We start from the raw sequence: 12,812 nt of genomic DNA, 5'->3' as shown, positions 1-12,812 counted from the left end.
ATTTAAATATTTGATGTAGAATATATGACTAGCTCTTTGTTTGTCCTATGAATCATGAATTTATTGGACAACACTGACTCCTAGTTATCTGCGGAACCGACCATAAACCAAATCTAATGAAACATTGATCTTAAACTTCCATAACTTTTGGAAAAATTACATAGATAAAAAATCTCTAAATATTTTTTTTAGACCTCTAAATTTACCCCCAAAAAATTAGTTGAAATTTTCAAAATTACGGCTTACTGTCCCTTAAATCTCAGAGCCCGGTCTTGACGCTTGTCAAGCTCATGTGCTTTCCGTGTCTGTAGTCACTAGTTGACTTCTAAAATTTAAAAATTTGATGTTTAATATTATCTTCTAATCACAATTCAGATTTTAAGAAAATATCTTTCTTTGGCCAGATCTTAATTTGTTTATTATTGCTATGACCCATGAATGATTTCGACACTATGTTAATCAATTGTAGGCCTTTTGACTAAGTTCATGTGTTTCGTGTATCTGAAGTAATTAGTTGACTTATTCCCTATTTATCAAGATATACAACAATAGAGACTATGACTATATAATCTTCTTCCCTTGCAACCCTCTCAGTTTATCAGTAATCATGTCTCCTAAACTTTGGTGGATGGTTGTGGTGATCATTGCTCTGTCTAATACTGAGAGCTCTCACTGCAAGCTTGTGTGGGAGGGATCCATCGGGTTAATCAATGGTTTCACGTCGTTGACAAACACCAAGAAGCACTCATATGGTCAAGCCTTCGAAGAAGAGATACTTACTTTCAAGAATAACTTCACAAATGGTACCGTGCCTTCTTTTGCTGTCAGTGTCTTTTTTGCTATTGTCCCTGAGCATAAGAACAAAGGCTCTCATGGTATGGCCTTTGTGATCTCACCCACAAGAGGAACTCCTGGTGCATCTCCTGATCAGTACCTTGGAATCTTTAACAAAGAAAACAACGGTAACAGCTCGAATCATATCATCGCTGTTGAGCTAGATATAAACAAAGATGAAGAGTTTGGTGACATTGATGATAACCATGTTGGTATCAACATTAATGGGATGAGATCTGTTGACTCGCATCCTGCTGGTTACTTTGATCAAGATGGTCAGTTCAGAAACCTTTCTTTGATCAGTGGAAAGCTACTCAGAGTCACGATTCTGTATAGCCAACAAACGACACAGCTTAATGTCACCTTATCATCACCGGAGGAGGCTTATTACCCCAAGAAACCGCTTCTTTCACTGAACATAGATCTGTCACCATACGTTTTGGAGAATATGTATGTAGGCTTCTCTGCCTCAACGGGGTTGGTTGGAGCAATGCATTACTTGTGGAGTTGGATTTTCACTTATGATCTTAATGTTCATGAACTAGACTTCCCTGTACCGACGTTACCTCCATATCCAAATCCAAAGTCTCAGGTAAAGCGGACTCTTCTGGTGACCTTCTTGACATTTTTTCTCTTTGTTGCACTTGTTGCCTCAGCTTTAAGTGTCTTCTTCTATAAGAGACACAAAATGGTGAAGGAGGTTCTAGAAGAATGGGAGATCCAGTGTGGTCCTCATAGGTTTTCTTACAAAGAACTCTTTAAAGCCACAAAGGGGTTCAGTGACAAACAGCTCCTAGGTAAAGGAGGGTTTGGTCAGGTCTTTAAGGGTACTCTTCCAAGTTCTGACACAGAGATTGCAGTTAAACGGATCTCTCATGACTCAAGACAAGGAATGCAAGAGTTCTTGGCGGAGATATCGACAATTGGTAGGCTTAGACATCCAAACCTAGTCAGGCTTCAGGGTTACTGTAGGTACAAAGAGCAGCTCTACTTGGTTTATGACTATATGCCCAATGGAAGTCTTGACAAGTACCTCTACGGCAGAGGGACTCAAGAGCAACTCACTTGGAAGCAACGTTTCAAGATCATTAAAGATGTTGCCTCTGCACTATGCTATCTTCATCATGAGTGGGGACAAGTTGTGATTCATAGAGACATCAAGCCTGCTAATGTCCTGATTGATCATCATATGGATGCAAGGCTCGGGGATTTCGGTTTGGCTAAGTTGTACGATCAGGGTTTTGATCCACAGACTTCTAGAGTAATTGGAACGTTTGGTTACATAGCACCTGAGCTCATAAGAAGCGGAAGAGCGACCACAGGGACAGACGTCTATGCTTTTGGGTTGTTTATGCTGGAAGTTTCTTGCGGTAGAAGGCCGATAGAGCCACGAGCACCCAACAACGAGTTCAGCCTTGCTGAATGGACGTTAGAATGCTGGGAAGGTGGAGATATTCTCGAGGCAGCTAGTGAAAGACTCCGTGGAGAACAAGATAGAGAACAGGTTGAGCTTGTTTTGAAACTGGGAGTGTTGTGTTCGCACCAGGTTGCAACAATTAGGCCTGACATGTCTAAGGTGATCAAGATCTTGAACGGTGATGTGCAGCTTCCAGATAATCTACTAGATATTGTCAAAGCAGAGAAGATCAGAATGTGGTCTGAGATATCTGTGAGAGCATTTGATGGTTTGAATACACAAAGTTCCATTGGTACCTTGACGCTTACGGAACCTTTTACCTCTCAGGGACGTTGAGACGTGATGTCCTGGCCGGTCGTGAAATGAATGATATATCACGTGTGTGTGTGTTTAACATGAACATATATTAAGTGTTGCTTTGTAAATATTTATTTGTATATTGTATTGAATTGAATGTATCGTGTTGCTTTATAAATATTTTATGTTGTTCATATATTGTATTAAATGTATCGTTATCTGGTTTCATAATTCACGTAAATGGGCTGTGACATTGGGATCTTCTTTATTGGTATATGCACAAAGTTTTTCATGTTGGTTCGGCTCACGGTAGCACCAAACAAAAATGGGAGACGTGCGCTGCTACAACAAGCACCTGTACAAAAAAGCAAGCACGGTGCAAGATTGCTAGGTTTGTGACAGCTCGAGCTTGTTTTGAAGCTAGGAGTGTTAAGTTCGCATCAGGCTGAAGAGGTTAGACCGAATATGGCTACGGTGGTTTAAGATCTTGCGTGGAGTTTCTGAGCGGATAACCTGCTCGATATTGTTAGACACGAAAAGTTGGGGAAATTGTACGAGAAGCATTTAGCGTGCTTGATACGGAAATGACGATGGAGTCTGCAGGTAACTTGACAGTCACGGAACCAAATGGCTTCTGTTGCTGTTGTAAGAGTGATTCTACGCCTGATGTAAGATTTTTAACATGCGATGGTGTTACCTTTTCAAATATCTTATAAGTTATTGATTGCAGTGAATGTATTGTTGTATTTATTATGTTCTTACTTTAAATCGGCGGTGTGTTTATTACACATGTGACCTGAGAAGTAAGTGTTTGTGTGTTACATTTATGTTGTACTACTTCTTGTGTTTTCTTGCTTGCACACTAGTAATTGGATAAATTAAATATATTTTCAACTGATCAATGTATTTATAGTTTTGCTAATCAATACTCCTTTTTAGATTATTGGTATTGTAAACCTGGAAAGCACCAATCAGGACACTAACACACACTCCCAAAACATTATTAATACCTTAAAACAAATTAGTATTATAATCTTTCGTCGCGGTTTCAATGACAAATCGTTGTGCTCGTATGTAAAACGTTGTGCTGAAACTGGGAGAGCATACAATAAAGACATTTTGAATGATGCAGAGGAATACAGAACCAAATACAAAAGTACGGTCAATATTACTTTCATTTGCCAAGTGGGACATTGACGTGGAGAAGCAACGCCATTTGTCCCCTCACTTTCTCGTGGATTCTCACGCCCTATATTCATTGAATATTACAAAATTAAATCAAAAATTATAAACTTGTAATTTATTAACATTTTAACTCCTGTTAGATTTAATTCACAACTATAATTACACATATACATGTTTAATAAATGAAATAAATCCATCTACTCATCTTATATCTAACCTAAGAAAGCTCATAAGTCACATCTAATATGTATATCAAGTTATCAACCAGTAACTAACCATCAACTTGGAAGCATATAACATATTCTTTAGATCAGACGAATAAGAAAGTAAAACTAATAACATTTGCCAGTTTAAAATTTTTAATGACAAAATTCAATTAATTAGCTATTGATATTAAAGTTGTTCAAAAAGAAGCTATTGATATTAGAGTAGATATGAATCAAGACCAATTTAGTATACACATTTATTTAATATTCTATATTATATAAGATAAAATCTTCGTTTCAAATACTAGTATTAATTTTCATTGATTTGTTTCATATATTTTTCAAAATATATATATTAAATATTATCAGTATCAAAGTTTTTTTTTCTTCTAAAAATCAGTATCAAAGGTTACTCTTTGAATTTTTTATCATTGAATCTTTCATATAAAATATCATACTCTTATCACTTATTTGAATTGCTAGGAAATTTATTAACATGTGACTATATTTAAAAAAAATTTCTCCAGCTGCTCTAATGAAGTTTTTTTTTTTTTTCCCCTCTAATGAAGTATTTCATAAGTTATTTCATTTTGACCATACAAAATAACTTTGCCCACATTGATATTTCCGAAACTATAATAGACAACTAGATTTTGACCCGCGCTTCGAAAGCGCGGGTATTATTTTTTACTTTTATAAAATATATTATTTGTTTGTAATTATTAAATTTATTTATTTTAATAAAATTTTCTTTATAATAAATTCGACACATAGAGTGTCTCTGATAAACTATGTATTTCTTTAGTTTTGTTTTATTCGCTCTTTAATCAACATATTTATTTGGCTTGTTGTTAAAATAAATGATTATAAACTTTGAACTCTGCACCTCCGCGGATATATATTTTAAAAATATGATGATATTTTTTTTTCATGTAATTATTAGGGTTTGGCAAAATGAATCAGAGGAACATAACTGATACCAATCCGTAAATATAGTACCAAACCTGAACATAAATTGATTAAATATTCGAATTATTCAAAATTTTGTTAGTTAGAGAACCGAATTGGATCCGAACCTAAGTATTCGTGTACCTGAATTTATCTAAAATAGATTTATATACTTATATATTAATTATTTTTATATTTAACGTATATAAAACATCAAGAATGATACTTTTAAATTGGTTTAAAATACTTGAAAATATATATAGATAGTCAAAACAAATATCTGAAATAGTTAAAGTATACTCAAATCACCAAAAATACTTAAAATAATTATTGATTTCGTATCCAAAATTTTAAATCAAACCAATTGATATGTTAAGCTTAGGTATTCTGACATATGTTATTTAAATTTATAGGTAATATATTATTTTATTTATAAATTTTGAGAAATTTAAAATATATAGTGACTTAAAACTTTAAAAATATTTTAAATAGGTTATCCAAACTCAAACCAAACCCGCAAAGATTCGAAACAAACTCAAACAAAACTTTAGAAACATCCTAATAGGACTGAAATCTTTGACTCCGAAAACCGGAAACGCAAACCGATCAGAACCAAACCCGTATGGATGTCTGAAAATCCATCCTTAGTCATTATTATATATCGTATAATTTCATCATATAATTAATCGTATTTTATATGTACCATCATATAAGTAATCATATAATTAATAGTATTTAATACGTATCATCATATAAATAATTACATATATTATATTTTAAAAACTTAATATAAAATATAAAAACCATAATTTGAGTTGGTATTTCAAATTGGTCTTTGTATTGTATTTTTTATATATATATTGACATCATTCTTTTATAATGGACTTAATAACTTAAGCCCATTAATTTTTCTGTTTAATACTACTATCTTTGTTTCCAAACAAAATTATTTTTTTTAAAAAGACTACAATCCATGTTTCCAAACATACCAAATTTTTTAAAAACTCTTATCCAAGTATCCAAACACACCGAAATTGTACTTCAGCTTTAATAAGATAGATGATGTGATATAGAAGGAACTCGAGGGCCTTTTAGACCAATCTTAACTAAAAGAACGAATTAGATTTATAAAATTTGTTTTCTTTCACACCTATATATGACGTCATATTTCCTTTTTAATTAATTATTTATTACTTAGTGTCTGTTCTATTTCTCTCTCTCTCCTCAAGAGTAAAAAAAAGACTTGTTGCCTCGCCGCTGTTTGCCATTCTCTTTTCTGTGGACGAAACTCAACCTTTAAAAGAAGGAACCAGAGAACGAGAGCCAGCTATAGTCTGAGAGAGAGAGAAAGCATTAGCCTTAGAGAGAGAGAGAGAGAGAGAGAGAGCTCGGTTGTCTCTGAAAGAATCCAGAAAAGATATTATGGCATTGAAGCTTAACCCTTTGGCATCTCAGCCTTACAACTTCCCTTCCTCGGCTCGTCCGCCAATCTCTACTTTCAGATCTCCCAAGTTCCTCTGCCTCGCTTCTTCTTCTCCGGCTCTCACCTCCAAGTCTGTCTCTTTCTCTATCAATCCTCTTGATATAAGATATTTGGTTCCTTTGTTTCACTGTGTTTCTGGGTCCTTGCTTGTTCGTCGGTTATGGATCTTGATTTTCTTGATTCTAGCTTAGTCTTGATTACTCACATTTGCTGAATCTCGAGTGTGATATATCAAATGAATGTGTTTTTTTTTTTTTCAATCTGGGAATATTGATTAGAGATGGGGCCATCCTCCTCTGATATTCTCTGTGTCTCACTCAGGCCATTGATTCATTAATGCTTTCCTTGAGATTGCTCCATGTATAAAAAGCCTTAGCCTTCTCCATGTATAAAAAGCCTTAGCCTTTACCTTCATAATTATTCTGCAATCTGCATCAGATTCCAATTTGATTGAGAGTAATCAAGCTCTCTACTAATGGGTGGTCTCTGTGAAGGTTAACACCATTTGCTATGATCTTTTAGATTGCTTAATAGACATCCCTTAATAGAATGTGACTTTCATATTTGTCAAATCCTCAATTCTCTGATATTTTTTTTCATGTTGCAATTGTTTTTTTAACTTTAGATGTTTTTGTTTATATTTGATTGTGAAATGCATCTCCACTTGTTGTTTACTCATTTGATGTTTTATTTCATAAAAAAGAAATATATTTCTGTGCATTGATCTGAGGTTCTTGAACGTGTCACTTTACGTCTGTTTTCTTTCTTCTAATAACATTACGTTGGATTTAACGCTTCTTACAGAGGGGCTTCCTTGAGATGACATCTTGCATGCTTACTTCGTGGCCTCTCTCTATAGTTTACGTCCAAAAGTTCCGCACTTTTTTGCTGTAATTTTTTCACTCTTTTTTGGCTTTTTTTTTTTAATCTTGTCTCTATCTGACATTGTCGGTTGTCTCTACTTTTCACTTCCTGGAAGTTTTTCTTTGTTGCTTTACATTGCATAGTGAACAATAAACTGCAAGATCGATTCATAGATGCATATATAACTTATGAATGTTTATCCAAATGAAATCAAATGTGTTCTTGTTTCTTCTGTGTGCATCACAAATTAAGACCTTTCATGTTTGTTTTCAATGAAGTATAAACTAAACGCTGATGATGCCTTTCTTTTCTTATTGGTGCAGGGAGGTTGAGACTTTGAAGAAGCCATTCACCCCACCAAAGGAAGTGCACCTTCAAGTCCTGCACTCCATGCCACCCCAGAAGATCGAGATCTTCAAATCTATGGAAGGCTGGGCCGAGCAGAACCTTCTAACTCATCTCAAGGACGTGGAGAAGTCGTGGCAGCCCCAGGACTTCTTACCCGACCCTGCATCCGACGGGTTTGAAGATCAGGTAAGAGAGTTGAGAGAGAGGGCGAGAGAGCTCCCTGATGATTACTTTGTTGTTCTGGTGGGAGACATGATCACGGAAGAAGCGCTTCCGACCTATCAAACCATGTTGAACACTTTGGATGGAGTAAGAGATGAAACTGGTGCTAGCCCCACTTCATGGGCTATTTGGACTAGAGCTTGGACTGCAGAAGAGAACCGACATGGTGATCTTCTCAATAAGTACCTTTACTTGTCTGGTCGTGTTGACATGAGGCAGATTGAAAAGACCATTCAGTACTTGATTGGTTCAGGAATGGTGAGAGAGGCACTTAATCATAACCCTCTTTGTTTAATATGACTTCCTAATCAGTTTTAACTTCTATGTCTACAGGATCCAAGGACAGAGAACAATCCTTACCTTGGCTTCATCTACACCTCTTTCCAAGAAAGAGCCACCTTCGTCTCTCACGGAAACACAGCACGCCATGCTAAAGAGCATGGAGACCTCAAACTAGCCCAAATATGTGGCACAATAGCTGCAGACGAGAAGCGTCACGAGACCGCTTACACCAAGATAGTTGAGAAGCTCTTTGAGATTGATCCTGATGGTACTGTCATGGCGTTTGCAGACATGATGAGAAAGAAAATCTCGATGCCTGCTCACTTGATGTACGATGGGCGTGATGACAGCCTCTTTGACAACTTCTCTTCAGTGGCTCAGAGGCTCGGTGTTTACACTGCTAAAGACTATGCGGACATTCTTGAGTTTTTGGTTGGGAGGTGGAAGATTGAGAACTTAAAGGGGCTTTCGGGTGAAGGAAACAAAGCACAAGACTACTTATGTGGGCTGACTCCGAGAATCAGGAGGTTGGATGAGAGAGCTCAAGCAAGAGCCAAGAAAGGACCCAAGATTCCTTTCAGCTGGATACATGACAGAGAAGTGCAGCTTTAAAACGGGACTCAGACATGAAACCTCTTCCTCTCCGCTCCTCATTTGATCTGTCTGCTCTTGAAATTGGTGTAGATTACTATGGTTTGTGATAATGTCCGTGGGTCTAGTTACAAAGCTGAGAAGCAGTGATTTAGTAGCTTTGTTTTTTCTTTCAAGTCTCTATATGTTTTGTGTTTGGTTCTTTGAGTAAACTTCTTGTAGTTGAACAGTTGAACTGTTTGGTCTGTACTCAGTTTTCACTCTGGAGTTTTGTTTCAGTTCATTGCAGAGAGAACTTCTTTATCCATTAATAAGAAACTTGCTTCAAGGTATAGCTAACTTGTAGCATCCCCTAGAAATTTATGATGTGTTGAATTTGGAGAAAATGCAAGATAATAATTAAACGCCAAACAAATACTCAACTGTTACAGGTGTTGATTAATCAGGTTTTTCCATACAAAGTTGAGTAAAGCTTTTTGATCTCTTCTTGCTAAAGTTTAAGTCGAAACCAAGTTAATTTCACGTACCCTTTACTCAGTTCTCTTCCCTGCTGTTGCTAAATGTTGCTAAAAGTTAGCTTCTTTACTTGGTTTGCTTGATTCTGAGATTATGCAAGAGTCGTGTCTCGTGTGCTTTTGTGTTGGTGCAGAAAGCATATTTCGAATGTGCATACGAGTGCTTTGATAGGGTCCATAGGGAGTTGCAGTGTTCCTAAGTGAGTCTATAATATTTCAACTATTTTACTTGTTCATTCTTATGTTCCATTAGAGATAATGAAGTGTAAAAACTGAAGTTGTGCATGGTGGAAGTGAATTTAAGTGATTGAAGTCTGAAATTTTAGTCTTTCAGTGAGGGTTTTTATAAGAGTGTGGGATAATCCCTTATAGGTTGGTTTAAATTTTCTTTAATCCGATATGTTAATGTAACCATTGTGTATGGCTCCCCAGTAACCTGGTAGCAAATTCAGAATAATACTTCAGCCTCAACTGCAGATTTTGTGTAATCAAAACATATATTATGATATGGACGAAAACGTATATTATTCTTCAGCGTCAACTGCAGAATAATTCTCCAGCATCTACTGAAACAACATGGACGAAATAGTGAGATGTAAAGACAGTTAGTGGCTGCTAAGCTAAAGAAGATGAGAGACCAAACAGTTTACTATCAGTTAAATATTGAAATCTCAAAAAATATGAGAGACTCCTTTATTACTTTATTTCAAATCTTATTGAAATCTTGAACTCAATACAACTGAGAAATGAAAATATTGTTGACATTGACTCTATGAAAAGATGAAAAGATTAGACTAATACACATATGAGTGTAGGTCTATCAAGAAATCTTCAAATCGTAACAAGTCACGTCCTTCATGTAGAGGCGTTTTCCGGTTTGATCACCATAGTATTGGGGACCAGAAGCCTCACACAGAAACCAATTGATATCAACTGAGCATGGTCACAAGTTCCAAAGAAACCTCCAAACTCATGGCGTTCAAGTATCCCTGAATGACACTCCATCTTCTCAAGACCCACTTCTCCTGACTCGATTGTCCAGTGAACCGCAGAGTGCGTACGTTTCATATAAAATCTCCATATTTGCTTCTAGAATAATTGAACCTTAAGAGAGATAATCTCCGTATTAACCCAGAAACAACACGTTTCAAACTGAATTGAGAACAATTGTTATTCTCTTTTTAATATTCCAATATGAACCACCGAGACAATACAACTTTTTATATTGATCTATTGATAGTAATAGAGTCAAAGAGATTAACATTTCCATAGAATTTGATGCTTCCTTTTGAAGTAACCGTAGTTTACAGCAAAAAATCATCACTATCTTATGAAGAATCATCAACGTTTGAAACCGGTAAGACCCGTCGCCACCATTCGCAGTAAATCTGTTAAATATCTTTTTTAAATGGTTCAATTGAACCAAAGTTTTTGTCTTTTCAAATCTATTGGGAAAAACATACAAAAGAATAATCGAAAACTTTTACCAAATTTAAAATAAACCGATAATCAAACAAACTAAGTAGGTAGAAATAAATCAAAAAAAAAAAAAAGCAAAACGAATTGAACAAGTAGACGATGGAGCTATAGAAACTTCCGATCATCAACTTAAAACTATAAAAAATTTTCTGTTTTTCTCACGGCTAGGATGAGTTTATAAACTAACTTTATTTTAAGATTAGTTCAGTTTAAAATCTGAACTGTTTGGAAATAGTATAGTCGAAAAGTCATAGATAGGAAATAGAAATGAATTGCACGTGGTCTCAGTCCACCACACAAGTGAATTTGATGGAAGATGATTAGATTTGAATGCCCAAATGGTGACACCTAACTGGTGAGTCCCCCATGTGGAGGTTGGAAAAAGTAGCTAACACATTTAAAAAAATAGATGTATTTATATAAAGGGTCAATTTGCTCTATATTCATAGCAATCAGAAAAATCAAAGAAGTAACCATGTATGACTTTTATGGGGAAGTGTGTCTGTTTACCACAAAAGTGGACAAGAATCTCCTTTTACGCGTGTGATCGTCTGTTTGACGCATTGTGCACAATTAACTAACTATACTATACTATACTATACTATTTTAAAAATAGTATAGAAAACAAATTGATACCAATACTATAAAAAAGATTATATATTTGGTTAGTTTACACTTATATTTCTATTATTCGATTTTACAATAGAATGTAACATATTAACATAATATATAACAATGTTACTTATTTCTATGTTTGGAAATGGTTTCGGAAAATCTCCTATAGGCTCCCTTGATCTTATATACCACTTTTCTATAATTTTATTTTTGATCAAACCCCAAAATCCCAAATCAAATCCTCCCTCCTCTTCAAAACTATACCCTAACCCCCCCCCCCCCTCCCCCCCCATGGATTAGTGAACCCATGGGCAAGTATTTAACTTCTACACCTTTCAAATTTGGAAAATCGAATAACTCTAAACCCTGAAATCTAAACTCAAACCATATATCCTAAACCCTATACTCAAACCATAAACCATAAACCCAAAAGAAGAGGATTTCCGATTTGTGAAGAAGCTAGTGGCGTTGTCAATAAATTTGAGGGATTAGTAAAAAACCACCATAAGAAGTAGAGGAGAAGATGAAACATACTATACTACAATCATTAAATAGTATAGTCGTCTAATGTAAGAGGATACACCATTAGCAAAGAGATGATGGAGGTGATGAAGTAGGGGGAAAAATACCACAAGAATTGGAGAAAAAGAAGAGACAATGGGAATATGTGATGAAACAATGATTGGCGACATTGCTGGAAGACAAAACATAGAGATTATGTAACAGTACACATCGTTGTGTACTATTCTATATTTATCAAATAGTATAGTTCGATGTAGTGTATACAGTTCATTTTCTACACTAGCTCTAAACCCAAACCCTAAACCCAAACCATATATCCTAAACCCAAACCCTAAACCTAAACCCAAACCATAATCCAAACCATATACCCTAAACCCAAACCATATACCCTAAACCCAAATCCTAAACCCAACAATGTATCCAAACCATATATCCTAAACCCTAAACCCAAACCATAAACTCTAAACCCTAAACCAAAGGAGGAGGATTTCCGATTTGTGAAGAAACTAGTGGCATTGTCAATAAATTTGAGGGATTAGTAAAAAACCACAATAAGAAGTAGAGGAGAAGATGAGACATACTATACTATAATCATTAAATAGTAGAGTCGAGCAGTGTAAGAAGATACACCATTAGCAAAGGGATGATGGAGGTGTAGTCGGAGTTGATGAAGTAGGAGAAAAAAACATCCAGAAGAATTGGAGAAAAAGAAGAGACGGTGGAAAGAGGTAAGGAAACAATGATTGGCGACATTGCTGGAAGACAAGACATAGAGATGATGTAACAGTACACATCGTGGTGTACTATTCTATGTTTATCAAATAGTATAGTTCGACGAAGTGTATACTGTTCATCTTCTCCACTAGCTCTACGCATCCTCTGCTTCTTAATCCCATATATTGGATAGTAGCAAAATTGTAAACTCAAACAAAGATATGAAGAAAAAAATCAAACACTTGGTGGATATGATAATTATACGTCGTGTAACGTACGGTTTCATAAAC

The 12,812-nt window shown here is 35.4% G+C and overlaps 2 protein-coding genes across 2 annotated transcripts; both read left to right on the top strand.

Annotated features, from left to right (window-relative positions):
* The first annotated feature begins 486 nt into the window (after positions 1-486).
* On the top strand, positions 487-2,600 carry LOC108846715 (L-type lectin-domain containing receptor kinase V.4). Its single transcript, XM_018619917.2, is given in 3 exon segments — positions 487-517; positions 520-555; positions 558-2,600. Coding segments are annotated over 3 exon segments (2,097 nt in total). The 3' UTR covers positions 2,588-2,600.
* Positions 2,601-6,119: 3,519 nt separating this feature from the next.
* Positions 6,120-9,009, top strand: LOC108847440 (stearoyl-[acyl-carrier-protein] 9-desaturase, chloroplastic). Its single transcript, XM_018620681.2, has 3 exons — positions 6,120-6,440; positions 7,558-8,062; positions 8,138-9,009. The coding sequence occupies exons 1-3, from the start codon at positions 6,310-6,312 to the stop codon at positions 8,696-8,698; spliced, it is 1,197 nt and encodes a 398-aa protein (XP_018476183.1). The 5' UTR covers positions 6,120-6,309; the 3' UTR covers positions 8,699-9,009.
* The last annotated feature ends 3,803 nt before the right edge of the window (positions 9,010-12,812 follow it).

Source organism: Raphanus sativus, chromosome 3, assembly GCF_000801105.2.
Source record: "Raphanus sativus cultivar WK10039 chromosome 3, ASM80110v3, whole genome shotgun sequence".
NCBI classification, from domain to species: domain Eukaryota; kingdom Viridiplantae; phylum Streptophyta; class Magnoliopsida; order Brassicales; family Brassicaceae; genus Raphanus; species Raphanus sativus.
The sequence above is the reverse complement of the archived record's forward strand: the minus strand, read 5'-3'. Positions and strand labels throughout refer to the sequence as shown.

Bases quoted from the DNA above. Each gene is read 5' to 3' on its own strand.
- LOC108847440 (XM_018620681.2), top strand. From the start codon at position 6,310: ATGGCATTGAAGCTTAACCCTTTGGCATCTCAGCCTTACAACTTCCCT. The intron at 6,441-7,557 runs GTCTGTCTCTTT...TTATTGGTGCAG, and splicing joins TCTCCGGCTCTCACCTCCAA to GGAGGTTGAGACTTTGAAGA. The intron at 8,063-8,137 runs GTGAGAGAGGCA...CTATGTCTACAG, and splicing joins ACTTGATTGGTTCAGGAATG to GATCCAAGGACAGAGAACAA.